At 43.9% G+C, this 21,349-nt stretch overlaps 1 protein-coding gene across 1 annotated transcript in view; it reads right to left on the bottom strand.

The window, feature by feature from the left end:
* Window positions 1-617: 617 nt before the first annotated feature.
* spega (striated muscle enriched protein kinase a) overlaps window positions 618-21,349 on the bottom strand; it is a 43,390-nt gene continuing 22,658 nt past the window's right edge. Inside the window, exons 10-39 of the mRNA XM_086119734.1 lie at window positions 17,738-17,811; window positions 17,504-17,662; window positions 17,222-17,411; window positions 16,390-16,619; window positions 16,195-16,314; window positions 16,004-16,108; window positions 15,571-15,777; window positions 14,979-15,102; window positions 14,733-14,905; window positions 14,551-14,663; window positions 14,304-14,472; window positions 14,073-14,172; window positions 13,673-13,873; window positions 10,563-10,620; window positions 10,403-10,480; window positions 10,149-10,321; window positions 10,039-10,065; window positions 9,816-9,968; window positions 9,688-9,730; window positions 9,545-9,610; window positions 6,056-8,660; window positions 5,770-5,937; window positions 5,032-5,154; window positions 4,648-4,812; window positions 3,961-4,561; window positions 3,633-3,872; window positions 3,317-3,540; window positions 3,159-3,234; window positions 2,929-3,078; window positions 618-1,744 (exon numbers count right to left, since the gene is read on the bottom strand). Coding sequence (XP_085975860.1) covers window positions 1,507-1,744; window positions 2,929-3,078; window positions 3,159-3,234; window positions 3,317-3,540; window positions 3,633-3,872; window positions 3,961-4,561; window positions 4,648-4,812; window positions 5,032-5,154; window positions 5,770-5,937; window positions 6,056-8,660; window positions 9,545-9,610; window positions 9,688-9,730; window positions 9,816-9,968; window positions 10,039-10,065; window positions 10,149-10,321; window positions 10,403-10,480; window positions 10,563-10,620; window positions 13,673-13,873; window positions 14,073-14,172; window positions 14,304-14,472; window positions 14,551-14,663; window positions 14,733-14,905; window positions 14,979-15,102; window positions 15,571-15,777; window positions 16,004-16,108; window positions 16,195-16,314; window positions 16,390-16,619; window positions 17,222-17,411; window positions 17,504-17,662; window positions 17,738-17,811 — 7,153 coding nt within the window. The 3' untranslated portion in view covers window positions 618-1,506. The remainder of the gene's footprint in view (window positions 1,745-2,928; window positions 3,079-3,158; window positions 3,235-3,316; window positions 3,541-3,632; window positions 3,873-3,960; window positions 4,562-4,647; window positions 4,813-5,031; window positions 5,155-5,769; window positions 5,938-6,055; window positions 8,661-9,544; window positions 9,611-9,687; window positions 9,731-9,815; window positions 9,969-10,038; window positions 10,066-10,148; window positions 10,322-10,402; window positions 10,481-10,562; window positions 10,621-13,672; window positions 13,874-14,072; window positions 14,173-14,303; window positions 14,473-14,550; window positions 14,664-14,732; window positions 14,906-14,978; window positions 15,103-15,570; window positions 15,778-16,003; window positions 16,109-16,194; window positions 16,315-16,389; window positions 16,620-17,221; window positions 17,412-17,503; window positions 17,663-17,737; window positions 17,812-21,349) is intronic.

The raw sequence follows: 21,349 nt of genomic DNA, 5'->3' as shown, positions 1-21,349 counted from the left end.
TCGGCGCTCCGCGCTAACGCTCCTTTCTTCTCATCGTCGGCTCCCCAAGACTTACATCCATCCAGCCGCAGACCGTTCAACAGCACCGATCTCTCCCCTGAACAAAGCAGGGCTGTGAAAAATGCTGCCCATTACAGGCGCAAGACACAAGCGCCCCGGGACTGTCCAGCAACGACAGTCAAATGGCGCCGACATTCCTCCCAGTCAAAAACAGTGCTGGTATACCCATGCTGCCGAGAAGGCGCAACATTTACTCAATGCTGGTCATTTTATACAGATATGTTCACTCGCTTATGCTTAAGTATATACGTTTTTGAAATATATATCTATTTCGTACACATTTTTCCCCGTCTTCTTTTCCTGTAAATTTCCAGTTTGTGAGGGACCATCTGTAGAAGTGTTCGAACGCCACTATCTTGAGTTTCAGCATCAGTTTTTTTCTTTTCTGTAGTGACAGACTGTATTTACACTTGAAACATGTTTTTAAGCGAGTGGAGGGATTTTACTTGATAGGTGAAAAGGCCCAATCCCCATTCTGATATAAAACATAAATGTACACACTGCATTTCAAAAAATAGGACTACACTACATTCAAATTTGCAGGTCACTCACAAAAATAGGCAATTTGTACTTTATTACATACTGTCTCTGGAAAAACAACATATCCCACATATAAACACAGCAAGGTGGCACATTTACAACTCTTCAAACATCCAAATTCATAGAAAAAGAAGTGCTGTTAGAGTAACACACACGACTATTAAATGCTCTCATTTCTGTCAGTCTGACTTGTAAAATTGCAACAGTAGTGCTAAATATTTGTCCAACTTGCTCATCACATGTGAATTTCTACCATCAGACACATTAGCTAAGAAATATATTTTGGATTTTACTCCAATCTAGGCACTGACTGGGCAAACATGATTTCACCGAACTAGGTGTAAGGAATCACAGCAAGTAACCAGTGTGCGTCCTACGGTACCTGTAATGCATGTTCAACAACGGATGCAGACATTTGGTGTGTGATCCGGAGCCAGCAACCACAAAGACACACCTTTTTTTTCTTCTTAGTGAGTGAAAAAAGTGATTCAGAGATGCTTGCACTCACACACGCATGCAAATAAATTAACATGAAAAAAAGTAAACAGTTCTATGGAAACATTTTGGGTTTTTTGGGGGGGGGGGGTTGAGATCTAAAGTGTAAGAAATATAAGTCAACACAAACATAAATTAGCAGCTCAAAGTATGGTATACATTCGCATGGGTGGTGGTTTATATCAAACAAGAACGGCGATGGTTTGTGCTAAGTGAGTTTTCGAATTTGTTTTGCTGAAAAGGGGCGAGGTTGCTGGAAATGTGCAGTCAACCGCAATGGCATTGACAAATTTTACTCCGAGTTGAGACTAGATGTTGCAGTCTTTGTACTGAAGAACAAAGCAGTGAGCGACACATCAAATGGCAAGTTTCCAAATGCAAGTCACGCGAATGACTCTGTCCTCATGAAGTTCACTTTGAGTCGGGAACATGGGACCCAGGCTCGGATGATGGGGGCTTGGGCGTGCTCTGGTAGCTGCGCAGCAGCACCTTGTGCTTGGTTGTGCTCTCAGCACGGTGGCACTGCTCCGCCACCAAGAACTCTTTGAGTCTGCCCGTGGTGAAGGTGAGGGTCTGCCTCCTCAGCTTCATCATGTAAGAGTCCTGTAGCCAGGCTTGTGTGAAGCAGTCCCGTGTGGTGGGGCGGGCCCTGAACACACACAGACACACACACGTGCACACATTTCATCTTTGACATCATTTGAGCTCTTGCTGTAAAATGAAACTGACAAGTCTTGTTCAATCATCCCTTTGCAGTGACAGCGCTTTCCACGATTCTGGGAAGCATTTTACAAGCTTTTGGAGTATATCTGTGGGAATTTTAGCATTTGTAATGTTCCTGACGTTGTAAAATGGGCTCAAGCTCACAATATCTGGTTTAGTGATAATGACAATTTAGCATTAGAAGCAAGTGATCTAGTGTGTGGTACATTGGTAGGAGGAAAAAAAACGAGTTATTTTTTACCTGCCAATGTGTACTTTACTGGATATTTAATACAATTTAGTGACTCATTCGTGATTTTTAAAAATAAACTTGTCCTAAAACAGTGGTTCTTAACCTGGGTTCGGTGAGTCGGTCTGAGGGGTTCGACGGAGCCTCTGTCATGGAGGGTAAGACACAGCGACTCAACATGTTAATTAGTAATGACACGCCCGCTTGGCCATCACTGGCTGCAGATTAACACATGACATTTATTGTCCAATCAGTGCTGTGGGAAATTTAGTTCACTCAGTAGTCAACGTGTGACTGTCGTGATTGTACGTCATACAATTTAAAAAAAAAGTATACCTATCTCTGAAATTATTTTTTTCTGTTTTTAATAAATGTGGGGGTTTTTTTTTAAATAACCTGAATTTGTAAAAAAACATATTTCAAAATTTTCACTCATGAAGGGTTCGGTGAATGTGCATATTCACTGGTTGTGTTCGGTACCTCTAAAAAGGTTAAGAACCACTGTCCTAAAATCTTTGCAGAATGTTTCTGTCTTACTAAATTTGTGTGCCATTTCGTTTATATTGGCATGGTATTTAGGCCCCGTTTCACCTTACCAACACAAAGAACACAACTGGTGAGAGTAGGTTCATACTAAATAGTGAATAATGCAAGCTAATGTTAACTTCTTTTTCCCAGCAGGGGAAGGTCTTGCTTCATCACATGAAAAAACAACGTTGTTTTCAATGGCAGCAGCCAATCAAAGGCAAATAGTCAATACATTAATTCTAGGCAAACAATTATGTTTGGTACGGAGTTTGCAAAAGTGGTGCACGTTTGTAGTTAGTTTTGAGTCCTCCTTCATGATCTAGAATATTTTTGAAACGTAAGAGATTTCTCACCAAGCGTAACTGCTCAGCATCTTCTTGACAAAGGCTGAGGCACTTTGGGAAACGTTGGGGTAAAGTCTCGTTGGGTCAAACTTCGCCATGAGAATCTTGGATTTCACACGCTGAGGATCTTTGTCTTCAAAGGGCAGCTGGCCGCTGAGCCTTCACGTGCATGAAAATACAATTTAGTCTGAATTGTTAATGTGCTGTAAATGAGTTGTACATTCACGTATTGAACTCACATGATGTAAGTCACAACGCCAACAGTCCAAACATCTGCGGGAGGCCCCACGACTTCACCTTTCACAATCTCAGGAGCTTCAAAATCATATTTGTCAGGGGGGGGGGGGGGGGGCTCATAATATAGGAATTGATATTGTAGGTGAATGGTTGTCCTTACCCATGTATTCCAGTGATATTACACTCAAGTTCTGCTGCTTGAGGCTAAGTGGGTTGAAGCTCTGAGCACTTCCAAAGTCCACAATTTTGATGGTGTTGAGGTTTGTTACCATGATGTTGTCGGGCTTCAGGTCGAGGTGGAGGACTTGGCGGTTGTGGAGGTACTCGACTCCCTGGAGGATCTGGACCAAGTAATCAACCACGTCATCCTCAGAGTAGCGGAACCTACAGTGTCGTGGAGGGTTAGGAGAACAGAATTAGAATGACGTTGCACTCACGTATATGCGGCATTTGATGACTCTTTGTGAGCAGCTTACCTTTCTACGAGGCTGTGCAGCAGCTCTTTGCCGGAGCAGTACTCTGCCACCAGCACAACATAGCGAGGTGTGACATAGGCTTCGTGCAGAGCCATGATTTTTTCATTGTGCAGAAATTTCAGGATCTCATACTCCTTCAGCACTTCCTTTTTGTTCTCTTGAGTGTAGGGAATAATTTTGGCCATGTACATTTTGCCTGTGGCGTTCTCACGGCACTCACGGATTACTCCGAAGCGACCTCTGGCAAAAGATAGTTGAAATGTGTACTGTATGCAGGATGTGAAGTTTCATGGTAAATTCTGTACATTTGAGTATTTTTTTTTCTCACCTGGATTTCTCCTCCAGGAATGTGTAAGGTTTCTGTGGAACCCCTTGGCGCAGAGCCGTGGAGGGCGTAGTGCGAGCACCTGGTGTGCTTCTGGTGGGCGCACAGGTCCCATCACCCATGGGGCTCAGGCTGGATATTTGGAGCACTTTAGGGGAGAAGGACATTTGGGATGGGGCTGCAGAAGCTGTGGTGATGGGGATGTACATGGGCGCTCTAGCGGGTTTGGTGGGATTTGAAGGAGGCGTTACAAGAGTGGTTGGGGTCTGAGTCATAGGCGACACAATATTCACTGGACTCTGGAGTTTGCCAGGTATAAATGGTGCAGATGGAACCTTATCGCTGATTTTTGGAGCATCTGTCTGCCTGTTTGTGTTCGCAGATGGGGCTGACGAGGTCTCTATAAATCTTGAAGCCCCATGGGATGATGGCAGTACTGCAGGAGGAAGGGATGCCACTGGGGAGGCTGCATTTTCAGGTCCTGTCATAGTGGAGGTTGGAATAATCATCGTGGATGTGTCTGGGACGAAACTTGAGTGGGATGGCAGAGGTCCAGATATTGCAGCGGTCTTAACAATAGCAGCCACGGGGGAAGACTCTTCAGCTGACCACAACAAAACACAACAATAAAACATATTAACACAAATATTTGGCTGCTTCTGCATCTTCAGCCTAAAATTCCAGTAATACCTGCCGAATCCAAATTGACTGGAGCTGAACAATTGCTATGTGGCCCTTGTCCTGCCTTGTTCTCACAGAACACGCGAAACCGGAACACGTCACCTCTTGGTAAGTCAGTGACATTGTAGTAGCAGTCAACCACTCCAGTGGCAACAGTTTGCCACGTTGAATCTCCTGAAGTAACAAGATGTAATACACGGATTTTCTGAAAAATGTTACAACATGAATTATATCTATGCTAGATGAAATAAAAATAGAAAGGTTCAGCTAAATACAGTACATGCAATATTTGAGTGGAACAGCAAAGTGGCTTACTAATATCTCCATAGACAAACAAGTTAATTCAAAGTTTCCCCATCTTTTATTGGTACAATTTAATAGGTTATTTTCCACCTTCCGGCTTTCTTTCCAATGTGTAGCTGCACGGAGGCTTGGTGTCGGATGGCTTCCACAGCACCAGGGCAGTGTTGTTATACGTCTGAGGGACTTCAGGGGTTCCAGGTCGCTCGGGAACATCTTGAATTGTTATGAAAAAAAGCACGAATGATGTGATGGTCAGTTTTTTGACAGAATATTTTGCTCAGTGTGTTTCAAGATGATGACCGTTGTCTGTTTTTCCATATTGTTAAAGATACGGAATGAGAATGCCAAATGAACTCTGGCTTATTATTGAAACACTGGTGGTTCAATAAAAAATAAGACAGAAAAGCAAAACCCCCGAAAGGAATTAATTGAGGCGGACATGTCGCAACATCTGAGACACACATGATTTACTGCTTCAGTACAGAGGGAGTGTTGGATATTTTGATGAGGCTTTCGGCTTTTCAGGGGTTGCCAGAGCGAGTCACTTGCACGTTTTTGTTTGGAACGGCTTCTACGGCGGATGCCCTTCTGGGTACAACTCACCCATTCACCCCAAAACTATTATGTGGGTAATCTCACATAGTGTGGTTACTATTCTCCCATTAAAGCTCATTACAAGTGTATTCATTCCATCCCCTTTCCCATTTAAACGAAAATACTTAATTGTTCTGTTGCATTACTGGAATTATGTGGTCTGTGAAAAAAGATGTGAAAATTAGCCACGAATACAATGTTAGGATGACTGCTTGGATGACACAAGCCACTTACAAGCTATCGTCAATGTACAAGAAGTGGTGATGGCAGCGAGGGGGTTGGTAGCTACACAAGAATACACCCCAACATCTCTTTGACTGCACTTCAATATGGTAAGAAGCTGCCTGCCATCCGGATGGGAGATCAGACTGATTCGGTGATCCGCATCCAGAGCTTTCCGATCTGTAAGATCGGAAAGTGAAAAGAACACATGCAGACAGCACAGAATCAGAACTTGGAATGTTTGTGTTGTTGAACAACAATTTTTAATCCTATTAGCGCGAGGATGGAAGCAAGAGACCTTTCATCCATGCGATGTCAGGATGCGGACCTCCGGCAGGGAGACAACTCAGGGTGACCTGTTCTCCCTCAAGCAAGATTTGGTCTTTGAGTTTGATGTGGAACACAGGTGGGAAATCAGATGCGGAACGGGAAAATTTCTGAGTGCGGGAAGTCTCTTCCTCTTTTGGGGCGGGTAAAATGAGGTCAGTCTGAGAAGGTGTTTTGTCTTTCTTGCTCTTTGTCAGACCCCACCTGTCCCATCTAGACCGCCGGTCGTTCTCTTTCTCGGATTGAATACTGGAAGTGGATTCCATTGATTCCTTTGGCGCGCCCATGCCTGCCTGTTTTGCAAGCTGATTCTCAGGCACGCCCATTCCTTTCAGTCCTCTCCCCTCGGAGTGTGAGTGGCGATGACGAAAAAACAGGGGTGTCTTCTTTTCCTCTGTGTTCTCTTGTCTTTGGTCTGATAGACTGCGGATTTTTGTGGAAGTTCCTGCGATTTTATTCTCAAACTTCTGTCGCATTGCTAGGATCGGAGAATCGGTGAGCCTCCTCAGCTGTTGCTCTTTCTGACTTCCCTCTGCAGTTTTATCTTTCCTGTCCTCAGACTGGCTCCTTATTTTGGAGGAGATTCCAGCCATTTTCGACTCAAACATGCGCCTCATAGCAGACACGGCGGACTCATCAGCTTTTGTTTGTGCTTTTTCTTCCTGCTCCTTTGTGTCCAAAGATTTACTACGACCAATTGCCCACGTAACCCTCTTAGGGGCTGCACTTTCCTGAGTAGCCAGAGTCTTTCTTTCCGTTGATTTCTCCACTTTTTTATCAGCTGATGTCGATCTCTTTCCACGCATTGACCACCTCCCTATAAGGCTTAGCCCTGCTTCTTTTTCCTTATCTTCCCGCAGGTCTTGAACTGATTTGGACTTCTCTCTGGAGACCATTTCAAGGGGGGCTCCTCTCTGCCCCGGCCTGTAAACCTCATCGTCTGGATGACCAATCTTACGGTTCAGCGTCGGCGATTTTTCTTCTGATTTGTTTCTGGCTAGCTTTCGAAGGCTGCGAGTCAAAGATGACTCCCTCTTTTTGAATCTGGCTTCAAAGATCTCCTCCGAGTCAATGTCTTTGATATCTGTTCTGAGTAGTGGTTGGCGTGGCATGCCAGGAATTTCTGGGTTCGAAGATGAGGAGAGGGAACTAGAAGATCGATCGGCAGTTGCCACTTTGGCAAACACAGCCGGGTGTTGAGGTGAAGGAGCGATGTCTTTGCGCTCATGGCCGTTCAACTTGTCACAGACTTGGTCAGATTTTCCAGATGACTTGGCAACTGCTTCTGAGGCACTTTCATATGCAGATGATGCGTTTGTGTTTCGTGAGGTTTCTTTCTCTTTCATCATTTTCTCTTTATTGATACGGAGAGCTTTCCTTTTGTCCTCTGCTTCATCGTCCTCTTCGATCACAATTAAAGGAGCAACAAGTGAGAATGATCTTGGCTCATTTTCTGCTTGGTTTACCTTTTCTTTATTGGTCCTTTTCTCTTGATTTTTCTGTTTGTCCTGTTGGTCCACTTCCCCTTTTGCTGGGTATATAAAGGAGTTGCGCTCCGTGGGTGACTCCATCATCGTTTGTTCTGTTAGGGCAGACATGGATGTTGCCTCCTGAAGCTTCTTCCCTTCAGTGCGGGCAGTGCTCATAGATGGGATTTCTAAGGGAGCGCCATACCTGCGATGAAGGGGCATGGATTCAGAATCTTCTTGAGTGAAGGAAGCGCTTTTCTGAAAAACTTTGGTCTTTGGTGTGTCCTGTCCTGCACTTTCAGAGGATGCAGCTCGCATGAGTGTGGATGGCCCGGCTCTGGATCTCCTCAGATTGCGATCGAGAGATGCTGTCTGTCTCTCATCTTCCATGCCAAGTGTTTCAAATAAGGGCCCTCGCAGGCCGCTCATCTTTTTATCGAGGGTACCGCCCCTGAGGAGCCGTTGTCTCATGAGCTCCAGTTTCAAGGCGTAATCCTCTTGGCTTAGCTTTGTCATTCCAGGGCTTGGGCTACGATTGGGGAGTTCAAGAGAAACTGTCTTTTTCAAGCTCTTGCTGCTCATTTCTGCCGCATCACTGATATCACCATGTTCTGGGTCCATGTGAAGTAGCAACGCAGAGTCAGCAGAACTGCCTCTTCTCATTGTAGATCTTCTTGCTTTTGTTTGAGACTCTTCCGTCTCCGTACTTAAACCTTTTTGAAGAGGAGCTCTTTTTGCCTGATTAATTATCTGCTCGTCTAGGTTTTCATCTTTACGTGTCACACTTTCACCAGCTTCTCCCTTGATACCAGCTGTGCCCAGATTGTCCTTAGTTCTATCAGCAATATCAGTGGGCCTTTCCGTGACGTGTTCATTCGCCGGAATCTCATTGAGGGAGACTCTGGAACCGGAGAAGAACATAGATAGTGGCATAGGAATGAAGGGAAGCTCATCCACGTCTGCTTCTGAGTCGGAGGACGATGAAGGTGGTGGAGAGCCTTCTTTTAAATGCCGTGGCACGGCAATGGACACATGGCTTGATGCGTCATTAAGTAGCTCTGGGATTGTTCGCATCACCATCTTTGATTTGTAACTGATTAGGGAGCGCTGAGGGGAAACCATCAGAACAGAAGTGATGAAGAGCTGCATGGTGCAGGCATACAATAGACAATCATCTCACAAATTATTTGGCATACCTCAACAATCTAATGGGATCAGAAGGAAGATGATAATCTTTGTCATTCCCTTACAAAATTACAAAGATGTTTTTTTATTAACACAACATGTTTATTTTTGATGTTAAAATTTCGAACACTCATGGCATGGAGCCGCAGATGCTGAGTTGAGCTTTTTCCTTAAAGTGCTTGTGATGCTGTTATTAGGAAGCTTAATTACGATTAGAAAAAGAAGGAAGTCATTAGAAAACTCAAGGATGGTTCATGTTTGTGATCTCGCCACACAATTTAGTTGATGAACAAAGGGGCAATAAAGGCAGCCAATGTGGCAAACGGAGTGACTGTTTTAACAAAGTGAGCACCTCAAAAGTGCTTGCTGGTAATGGCGCGAGCGGGGCAATTGACTCGGAGTCTCTGAGGAAGGAAAAGAAAAACGTGTTGAGAACCAATGAGTTTTTCTTGCTGGCGAGGCCGCTTTCAAGTGCCTTCAGTGTGATGCTGCTGGCGCAACACAGAAAAAGCAAGAATGATTTTTATTTCCTTGTTTTCATCACAAACAGATAAAAACAAAGTAAAATTAACTTTGTTCTAGGACTGGAACTGATTTCTATTCATTTCAGTCGGAACAGTTATCTAAGTTTCCATACAGTCATGGAGTCAATTAAATTTGTGAACCACCATTGAAATCATAACTCTTTGACAGCGTCAAACTGATAATTATTATCCATGTACTGGAAGATGCAAATATTTGTTTGAATCACATTAGATTGTGCAGGTGTACCTAATTTTGAATGAATATTGATATTGTTCTTTTACCTGCCATCGCCTTCGAGACAAAACCTGCTTTAGCCTTGTTGTGCAGATGCTCTTGTTACTTTCTGACTGCAAGATAAAATGTCATGAATGTTATTGAACAGCCATCATTATAACTGCAATTGAAACACAAGTCTGTCAGCTACCTTGAACCAAGGATGACGAAGGCACTCAGTGGCACTTGGCCTCCTGATTGAACAAACCCAAAATATGCAACAGTTTAGTTACATATACATACATACGTACATATGTACATACGTCTGAGAGCACTTACAGTCGGTCCACCACCAAGAGCTTGATGACAAACCCCTTCGCCTCTTTGCAGAGGTCAGAAAACATGGTCTCATCAAAGGCCACATTGTAGTTGCGAATGTTTAACACTGTGGCTCTGTCGTTTTCACCGGCGAATGGTGACACTCCTGTCAGACTGGAATAATGCATTTATACACGATATGAGCCACTGTGTGTTAAATTTGTGCGCTTGCTGTGTGACCTACCAGAGATATGTAATAACTGCGACCGGCCTGTAAGAAGAAGCATAGACACATAAAGCAGAGGTGATGAAATTGTGCTTTCCTGCAAGTGGTGCAGACAGGAGGTGACTCACCATATGTCTGTTGCTCTGGAGACAGGGCTTTGGTTCACAATCTCTGGCGCCACGTATTCTGGTGTGCCATACTTGCAGTAGTGCTCCTCAGATGACTCCAGTTTGATGGCGTTACCAAAGTCGCAAATACGGATCTGGTCACTGCCGGTAACTGCCATCAAAATGTTTTCCGGCTAAAAGCCGATGAATACAAGTGCAATCAATTCTTGTCATTGGACACTCATCGGATACATTCCGTGAAGACTCGCGGTTACCTTTATGTCAAGATGGGCGATGTCTTTCTCATGAAGGTAGCGAAGGCCTTCCAGCACTTGCTGAACAATTTGACGAATCTGTGGAGATGCACAAATGATGACGTGATGATGTCTAGGTCATGTGACGGGAGTCCATTGGGGAAAGCAGAACCCAACCCACTTCCAGCTCTGTCACTGTAGTTCTTCTGCACATTCGTTCTAACATCTCCTCGTGACACCTTCAACCCACAGCTGAAGAAAAACAGACTGCACAATCCTTCAGATAATCACCCCAATATTTGTTTTTTTTTTTTGTTTGTTTGTTTATTGAACATAAAACATATATACAGTAATAATTTCACAGAAAATAAGGTAGATAAAAAAAGTAAAAAGAAAGAAATCAATCTTCATTCAACACAGTTATTATGTTCAAGGGAGTAGGAAGAAGTAAAAAACTTATCTAGTCCTACCCCGTTATGTGATTGTATCTAATAAATCATTTTTATATCAATCAGAAAAGAAAAAAGTAAGAAGAAAGAAGTCTCCATTAAGGCTCATACTTTACCCTTAACCGTGATATTTTTACAACTTTTGGTTTGTATCGGGATTATATACTTCCACACCCTGACACTCTTGTGTCAATTTTCTCTTGTATTCATAATGGATATTTATATACCTTTCTATATTTATCAACTTAGTTCTGATTTATCATTATATTTAATGTTTTGAATTTATCATTTTAACTCTGATTGATGTAGGTTGTTTGTACTATTTTTTTGAATTTGTTTTTGAACTCAGCAAGCGATTTACTCATTTTCAGGTCCGTTTCGAGATTATTCCACAGATTAACACCTTTGATAGATACACTTCTTTGCTTGATGTTTGTTCTTGTTTTGAGTTTTTTGAATAGGTTGGTACCTCTTAAATCATAGGTGCTTTCTCGAATTTCGAAAAACTTCTGAATGTTTTGGCAGAGCAGGTTATTGTGTGCTTTGTACATTAATTGGGCGATTTTAAAGTCAACCAGGTCATAAAATTTCATCGTATTTAATTTGATAAATAGTGGATTTGTGGGTTCCGTATATTTTGATCTATTAATAATTCGAATTGCTTTTTTTTGTAGGTTGAGAATAGGGAGTGTGCTTGTTTTGCAGGCATTTCCCCATATTTCCACACAGTAGGTCATATATGGTAATAATAATGAAGTGTATAATGTGTACAAAGATCTCTTATTTAGCACTTCCTTGGTTTTGTAGAGGATCCCTACGGTTTTGGCTATTTTTCTTTTTACGTTATCGATATGTGGCTTCCAACATAGTTTTGAGTCTATTACTAATCCGAGAAACTTGGTTTCATACGCTCTTTCTATCTCAATTGAGTTTACCATAATTTTAGCTTGGTGTTTGATTGGTCTTGTGCCAAAAACAATTAACTTCGATTTTTTCAGGTTAAGTGACAATTTATTTCTGTCGAACCAGTTTTTTAATTTGTTTAATTCGTTTTCTACGGTTGTCAGGAGCTGTTTCAGATTTATTCCAGAACAGTAGAAAGTTGTATCATCAGCAAATAGGACACATTTAAATTGTTTTGAGACCTTGCAGATATCATTTATATATAAGATGAATAGTTTTGGACCAAGCACTGACCCCTGAGGAACTCCGTGAGTGATTTTCAGTTGATTCGTTTTTTTATTGTTGAGTTGCACGTACTGATATCTGTTTTCTAAATAACTTTTTATCCATTTATAAGATACACCTCTAATGCCATATCTTTCTAGTTTTTTCAATAATATACTGTGATCTATTGTGTCAAAAGCTTTTTTTAGATCTAGGAAAACCCCAACAGTAAATTCTTTGTTGTCTATATTAGTGGCTATTGCTTCCACAAACTCCATAACTGCCATTGAGGTGGTCCGTTTTTCCCTGAAGCCATATTGATTCTCACTTAACAGCGCATGCTTTTGTATAAAGCTATCAAGTCTGCGAGAAAATAGTTTTTCTAATATTTTTGAAAATTGTGGTAGTAGTGATATTGGTCTATAATTTGTAAACCGATGTCTTTCTCCACTTTTATAGATTGGAATAACTTTAGCAATTTTCATTTTTGATGGAAAGATACCAGCTTTGAATGACAGGTTGCATATGTGCGTGAAAGGTCGCACTACATATTCTATAATCTGCTTTATTATTGTCATGTCAATATTAAAGCAATCAGTTGACTTTTTATTTTTAAAAGTTTTTATAATATTTGATACTTCTTGTTTTACAGCAGTAAGGAACATCGTGGAGGAGTTTTTTTCTACATATCTATCTATTTCAAACAAGTTTGTTGGATCAGGAATTTGTTTTGCTAGGTTACTGCCGATGTTGACAAAATACTCATTAAATTCAGTTGCTATTTCTGCAGTTTTTTCCAAAATAGTATTTTTGCCTTTGATAAAATACTCTGGATAATCCATTTTTTTAGGACTATTTCTGATTACTTGGTTAAGTATCTTCCATATTTCTTGTGTGTTACTTTTATTCTGCTCTAATAGGGCATGATAATGATCTCTTTTACTGGTTCTTATAATATTTACTAGTTTATTTTTATAGGTCTTATATTTTTTTTCTGCTTCTTCAGTTCTCAATTTTAAAAACAATTTATATAAACTGTTTTTCTTTTTACATGCGTTTTCTATGTCTTTCGTTATCCATGGCTTACTTGGGTCTTTATACTTTTTGGAGACTTTAGTTAATGGAAAATGTTTATCATATAAGGAGATTATGGTAGACTGAAATACTTCAAACGCTGTATTTGGGTCTTCGTTTGAATAGACCTCGGTCCAGTTTTGTTTTTCTAGGTCTTGCTTAAAGGCGTCGGTGGAGCGTTGGGTTCTTAGTCTTATTTCTGTTATGTGAGTTGTTAACTTAGCTTTTCTATCAAAATAATTATGAAAAACTGCAAAAACAGGTAGGTGGTCACTTATGTCATTAATGAGAAGTCCACTTTCCATTTTATGGTCAATCTTATTTATAAATATGTTATCTATTAATGTGGCCGTGTCAACTGTTATTCTGCTAGGTTTCAGACGTGTTTTCTAAAAATGTTGTTATTTCCACTCAACAATGACTCTAAGGGAATATGTGGGACTGTACATGAAGAAATTAGAATTCATGTATTGGATCTTTAGTGTTTTTGAGATAAATTTAAGTTATTTGTCAACTCACTCTGAAGTACATGAAGAACAGTACAAGATATACAGTAAATGTCTGCTTTTAGATACTGTATAGCTGCATATACAAAGGATACAATGCCGTTATCAGCACCACCAAATTCTTTTTCTCAAAGGCATCATGGAAGAAGATGATCCTCTCATGGTCCAGCTGGGACAGCAGCTCCATTTCTCGCAAGGCCAAGGCTTTCCTCTTTCCACGAGCAGATGTGAACTTGGCGGCAAAACCCTTTTTACCGTTCTTTTGAGTCACCCGTTTTACGTAGGAATAGGTCCCCCTGTGACACACAACATGCACAATTGGCTGCATCTTATGCTCACATTAGTTAACAGTTCCCCCTTGGGGATCGGTCAGTGCTCTACTGAGGGGTATTTTTTGCTGTTCTGCGGTCATTAGTTTTAGTCTTGACTGTGCCTTCAGTTTAGAAAAGGTGCAACTTGCTTGGCCTTATCACTCACAAGCATGGACACACATACCTGCCTATCTCTTTGTGGAGGTCATAGTAGTCTGTCAAGCGTCGCATCTTCCTGAGAATGGTTCCCTCATCTTCCATTGGCTCTTTGTCCTCTTTTTGCTCTGTAGAGATCATGCACACTTTTACAAATATCTGTTTTACCGCCTGGATATAACCAATAAATAAATAAATAAAAAGAAGAAAAGAGAGAGAAACTTGGTCAACTTTTTTGATTCCCATGTTAAGCACAGACCTGTGTGAACAGTCAGTTCAGCTTTGCAGGAGTTGGACGCGGCCAGGTTCTTTGCCGTGCACGTGTACACGCCAGAATGTTCAGGACGGGCATTGAGGATCACAAGAGAATACTCTGGGTCATCATACACAAAAGTGAAGTGGCTGCCCTCTGAGAGAAGCAGATCATCCTGTGAAAGATTTAAACAACCTCATCAAATATTCAGAGCTGACGTGACTTATAGGAATGCAACTCTTGAAATAGCCACCTTGTACCACAGAATGTCTGGATCTGGTTTCCCTTCGACCACAACAGCAAGACGGGACGTTTCTCCAGCACACACGTCCACATCCTCCATGATGGTTTCAAACTTCGGTGACACTGTTTAATGGGTTAAAAAAATCACTTTGTCACATTGCACGGAGGAAACCAAATTTGCCGTGGTCCAACCTGCCATGACCAGCTGCAGTGTGCAGAGGTCGCTGCCAAACTGGTTGCTGGCCATTACCACGAGCTGGCCAATGTCCAAGGCTCTGACACGCTGAAGCTTCAGGGAGTGTTGATCATCATCCGGCATGCTCATCTCGCACACTCCTGGTTTGTTGACCAATGCCACGCCCCTCCTGGTGAACACAGAAGCAACATCTTGCAGTATGTTGACGTAAGTGACTGGAGAGAAGAAAAGTAATTAATTACCTTTTCCAAGTGACTGTGGCGTGCACATGGTTCAGGGTAACGGTGATGATTACGGGTTGATTCTCAACCACGTACACAATGTCAGGTTTGTCGACGATGACTGGTGCTTTCCTCAAATAAGGTCCTATACAAAGATGTGCTTTGTGTGAATGCTGTCAAGCAAGCACTCAGTATAAATGCCATAACCTGCAAAGAGACTTCATTTTTCTTCACGTTTTCCTACAATTGCTCCACCTCTTCTGTCTGCCTGCATGGAGCAACATTGCTCACCAAATTAAAACATAAACTAAGAATAAACATGGGCTTTTGGGATGGGTGTGGTAATCATTTTTTCAATCAATTATTAGTTATGAAAAAGAGCAAAGCAGGGATGTTATTTATTATTATTATTATTTTTAATGTGGTGGTATAATCCCAAGAGGGAATATTTGCATTATATCAACTCGTCCTATCTGTCTAAATTGAAAATATACAGGTATACAGTATATACATATTCATGCATTCATACACAATTTCTGAGGAACAATTTTAACTCAGAGGGAAGTTTTGCACTTGTGAGACAATGTGTTTAAAAATGTGGGACCCTTCATACCTCTGTCTTGGAGCTGGACCAGATCTGTGAATGGTGAAGGCCTGCTAAGTGTCTTGCCGGTGGACGTCAGGACCCTGAAAGCATAGCGGACCCCCTTGGAAAGGCTGGTAATGGTGTAGCTGGTTTCCCTCAAGTTGGATGCCACGGTGGACCACTGGATGGAGCCCAGGGCTTGCTGCTGGAGCACATATGACAAGGAGCCTGAATCTGCAATGAAACAAGAAAAGCATGAAACCACACAGCACCAAAGAGACCATCCAACTCTGCCAAGGCCTTTTATGAGTTACTGGCAAAATTCTTAGAACTCATTGGCTGGATTCAACAACTGGATCTAGATCCCACAGAATCACAACTAATGGCATTAATTAACAAATTCACGGATTAAAACAACCAATCACAGACTTTCACAAAAATGAGGGAAAAAGTACTCAACCATAAAATGGATTTAATCTCTTTGATTTGTTCCAGCTGAGACATATAGTTTTTCCTGTGATGGCCTCAATGACCGGGGGGCCATCAGGTGGATCTGGAACAATATCTGTACAAAAAGTACAAAAAGATCATTGCACATTTTGTCAAAGGAACCAAAAAGAAATGGATTGACTGTTCGGGAGCACGGGCTACCTGAAACATAAAAATGTGCATAGCAGGCTGCTTTGCCCACTTTGTTTGCAATCACAGCCTTGTAGACTCCACCATCAGCATGACAAGCAGTCTGAATGACCAGACTGTGCAAATCCCTGTCTGAAGGAGACAGACACCGTTCTTATTTGCCATCTTGCACTCAAATGGGTCATCGCCTGTCGAGTTTGGTCTTACTCTGGGTCATTTGGCGCTCCTCGTTGCTCTCAATGCGCTTTCCATTGTGGTACCAGGTGATGGTGGGATAAGGCAGGCCCATCACCTTGCAGTTCAGCACCGCCTCTTTGCCTTCAATCACCTCCAGATCAGCGAGAGGCTTGACAAAGTCTGGCATGGTTCTCTTAACCACTTCAGTCTCCAGCTGCTCTGGCTCCTCCGGGATGGATGGCATCTTCTCAAGTTTGGACCTGCAGGGTAACAGATCAGAAAATGTAAAAGGTCCACTGTTTGTTTTACCTTTTTCTTTCCTCTGCCAAAAAAAAAATGATGTTGTCATTCTTGCATCATTTCTCATGAATAGAAAAGTTGACCAACTTACCAACAATGTACGGATAAACAAACTATAACGAGCAAGTCACATTAAGGTTGACTGCGTATCATCCCAAAAACATTTAGGAAGTTAGAAATTGAAGTACAACACAACAGCACTTTGTGTGCAGCGATGGCTGTTTGAAAGTGCTCTATAAATACATTTGAGTTGAGTTGAGTTGAGTTGAGAACTCGAGGGTCTTGATATTAATCATAGCCTGTCTGCTGACTTGATTATATTGTCAGCCTTCAGCTTCTTCGCTTATCTGCTACATTTTGACATCCTGTTTAGGTCATTGGGTTGGTGTCTATGGAACTTTTGTAGTTAAATGATATCTGACACTATTGGACATCTCTGTTTGCCGGTCCTTAGCGAGATATTTCGAAATGCAGTGCAGGGAAAGACGCTGTGGTAATTAGATTGATACTGTGTAGCTGGGTATCACCATGTATCGTAAAGTCTTTGATCCTGACGTCTTACATGTGAGAAGAGACTGCAGCCCTGTGCTCTTGTATGTAAAGCTCCGCAGTACAATCAGCCTTCCCGTGAATGTTCTGAGCCACGGCCGTATAGAAGCCCTCTGTGTCACTGCTGACGTTGGCTATGACAAGCGAGTGACGCCCCCCCTCGCTGAGGATGCACACATTGTCGCTCTCCTCCACTGTGGACTCTGAAGGGACAGAGAGAAGAAACACGGCATTCCTTTGAAGAAAACGTGTTTTAGAAACATGAAAACGCAGCAAGTCAGTTGAGCTTCCCTACCAAAGTGCATCCAGGTGACTTGTGGCGCCGGTGACCCGCTCACCTTGCAGTCCAAGCGGGCTGTGCGACCTGCAATGACCTCGAGGACGTCCAGCTTGCGGGTGAACAGCGGCTCCTTGGAGGGAGTCACCTTCAGGTTTGCGCTGGAGGTCAACTCGTCTACATATGAAATCAACTGTTTTTATTTGCTCATCATCAAGGTGAGGAATCAGTTCAATCGGGTCTGTTGTTCACCTTTAGCTGTGCTCAATTTGCAAGTGTATGTCCCACTGTCGTCCTCGTGCACTGAATTCAGCAGCAGGCGGCATCTGAAAGGAAACAGAGTAAAGTAGAAAACCGTCATACAATGGACTAAAAATTCTCAATTGGTATGTACTTAAGTGAAATTTTCACATATCCGTACTTCACTTTGTTATTTATACTTCTAGAAAATTTCACTTTGACTGCACTAGACTGTATAAATTAATTGTACGGTTTTGTTTTGGTGCTCTATACAGTGTATGTCATGATCCGTATTCGGCAGCAGGTGGCACGCGTTCACTTCTGTCGCCTGCACACCTGCTGCCTATTTGCCAGAGATTGCACCTGCTATATCTAGGCGCTCCGACAGTCAAATCACTGCCGGAGTATTACATGCCGTGCCACTGCTGTTGCCCATGTTTCACAAATTATTCGATACCATTCGCGGTTAGTTACATTTTCGTCGTCCCAAGGGAATTCTTATAGTATCGTGCTTGATCTAGTATTTGTATGAACATACGTTCCTTGCCGGTTTTTTGCAAGCGTTTTCTGTTGTCGTGTTTTCTTATTTTCCTGGTTCTCGTTTTTTACCAGCGTTTTCTGTTGTCGCGTTTTTCCTTTCCTGGCTATCGTCCTTTGACCAGCGTTTTCTGTTGTTTATTAGGCGGGATTTTTGTTTGTAATAAATATTATTGTTTTTACAAAGTCCTTGTCGGAGCCTGCTATTTCGGGGATCCGCTTGTTTTCGTTTTCTCCGTTACGTACGAAGCAGTTCCCTTTTCCTGCTTCGTACGGAACGTGACAGAATACTCCGGCCACCATGGATCCCGCGGACATCGATAAGGTTTTGTCGGCTCTGTCCCGCCAAGAGCAACTTAGGAGTCAGCAGAACCAAACCATTTCCGAGCTCCGCGGCGCGGTCAACATGTTGGCTCACAGGCTCGAGGATTACGAACCTCGCGTAAATTTTTTAGAAGGACGGAGAGCATTTACCCCGGAGGTACCCGTCCCGTCTCCTACCTTTTGTAGGGAACCGAGGCTTCCACATCCTCCACGCTATGGAGGCGAGCATGGTCAGTGCGGGCATTTCCTCCACCAGTGCTCGCTCATCTTTGACCAGCAGCCTTCCATTTATGTCAGCGATGACGCGAAGGTTGCCTACGTCATGAGCTTATTGACTGGTCGGGCGGCGTCATGGGCAATTGCAGTGCGCGAAGCAAAACCGAACCTTCGGTCTTCCTTCCCCGACTTTGTGGCGGCGTTTCGTCGGGTGTTCCATCATCCCGTGCGGGGAAGAGAGGCTGAGGGTCGACTCCTGGAGCTCCGCCAAGGAAGACAATCCGTGGCGGACTACTCGATCAAGTTTCGCATTTTGGCCACCCAGAGTGGCTATGGCGACCGGGCGCTGTGTGGCTTGTTTCGTCGCGGGCTTAGCACGATGCTGAAGGACGAACTGGCCACCCGCGACAACAGTACAGACCTGGAGGAGTTGATTGATCTTTCTCTGCTCTTGGACAATCGCCTGAGAGAGAGAAGCCGGGAGCGCGGAGGTGGATGGTTCCCGTTCCGGCACACAGCGGACCACGGTGCATCCCCCGAGACAACTCGGACAGCTGGGTCCGGGGAGCACCCCAGCGACCGGAGGGCTGCCGCCAGGGAGGAGTCGATGCAGCTGGGGGGCGGCAATTCCCGACCGGAGGAGAGACGGCGCCAGTTTGAGGACCAGGCTGGTTCAAACCGCGACCTACCGAGACATCGGGCTGCTCCCTGCCCATCAGGACCTCAACCACCTACGACCGTCGAGTACTGTGAGTCACGACCCCGCGCTGAATCTCGAGAACCTCGGAGAGTCGACTCTCGACCGGGACGCACCAGGAGACTGGAACTCGAGGGTGAGATCTATGGGGCGTCTCGTGCGCGTCAGATCTGGGCCCTGATAGACTCCGGTTCCGATGACTGTTTCCTGGACACCGACATTGCCTCGGAGATAGGCTGTTCGAGTGAGGAACTAGCCGAAAAGAAACGTGTTCACGACCTCGACGGACGCCTTCTAGCGGTGGTAACACGGATCACCGAACCGCTTAAACTCAGGTTGTCAGGGAATCACGTAGAACACAGACGGTTTTATTTGATGCATACCCGAGCCGTTCCGGTTATTCTCGGTTTACCCTGGCTCAAGACTCACAACCCAAGCATTTCCTGGAACCGCCCGGCCATAGAACTATGGAGCCCGTTCTGTCACGAGCATTGTTTGCGGTCTGCCGTAGGGGGGCACACGCGTGTCGGTAACGATGCCCCTGAAGACATCTGCCTTGACGGGGTGCCTAGTTACTATCACGATTTGAAACAGGTTTTTAGTAAGGATCGCGCCCGATCTCTACCTCCGCACCGTCCGTACGACTGTGCCATAGACCTGCAGGTGGGCGCCCCGCTGCCGAGCTCTCGATTATATCAAGTGTCTCGACCTGAACAAGAGGCCTTGAGGGACTACATTAATAGCTCGCTCGCTGCAGGTCTCATCAGACCATCACGATCACCGTTAGGTGCCGGGTTCTTCTTCGTTGAGAAGAAGGACAAGTCGTTACGGCCGTGTGTGGATTATCGGGGGCTCAACGACATTACGATCAAAAATAAATACCCTCTGCCGTTGTTAGATTCCGCTTTCGCTCCATTACAATCGGCCACCATTTTCTCAAAATTAGACTTGCGTAGTGCGTACCATCTGGTTCGTGTGCGAGAAGGGGATGAGTGGAAGACGGCTTTTAAGACCCCATTAGGCCATTTCGAATACTTAGTCATGCCTTTCGGTCTGACTAATGCCCCCGCTGTGTTCCAGAGTCTGGTTAACGACGTGTTGAGGGACATGCTGAACGTTTTTTGTTTCGTCTATCTCGATGATATTTTAATTTTCTCCCGGTCGTTACAGGAGCACAAACAGCACGTCAGGCTCGTTTTACAACGGTTATTAGAGAACAGGCTCTTCGTCAAGGCAGAGAAGTGTGAGTTCCACGTACAAGCCATCTCGTTCCTGGGATTTATCATCGAGCAGGGTAAACTGAGAGCCGACCCCGTAAAGACCAAGGCGGGGGTGGAGTGGCCTACACCCACCAGCCGCAAGGAACTGCAACGCTTCTTGGGGTTTGCCAACTTCTTCAGACGATTCATTCGTAATTATAGCCAACAGGCTCTACCGTTAACCCGGTTGACTTCCGTTAAGCTCCCGTTTACATGGGACTCGGACGCAGACACAGCGTTCACAAACTTGAAAAGAGCCTTCACCAACCCACCAGTACTGCAGCATCCTGATCCTGACCACCCTTTTGTAGTAGAGGTGGACGCCTCGGATTCAGGAGTGGGGGCAGTTTTGTCTCAACGCTCTCCGGTTGACCAGAAGCTGCACCCCTGCGCCTTTTTCTCTCGTCGTCTCAGTGCCGCCGAGGCGAACTACGACGTGGGAAACCGTGAACTACTAGCTGTGGTGGCGGCACTACAGGAGTGGAGACACTGGCTCGAGGGGACTAAAGAGCCCTTCACAGTTTTCACGGACCATAAGAACCTGGAATACATTCGGTCCGCGAAAAGACTGAATTCGCGACAGGCCCGGTG

The sequence above is a fragment of the Hippocampus guttulatus genome, chromosome 1 (genome assembly GCF_054856545.1).
Source record: "Hippocampus guttulatus isolate MCC_2025c chromosome 1, RoL_Hgut_1.0, whole genome shotgun sequence".
Lineage (NCBI taxonomy): Eukaryota > Metazoa > Chordata > Actinopteri > Syngnathiformes > Syngnathidae > Hippocampus > Hippocampus guttulatus.
The sequence above is the reverse complement of the archived record's forward strand: the minus strand, read 5'-3'. Positions and strand labels throughout refer to the sequence as shown.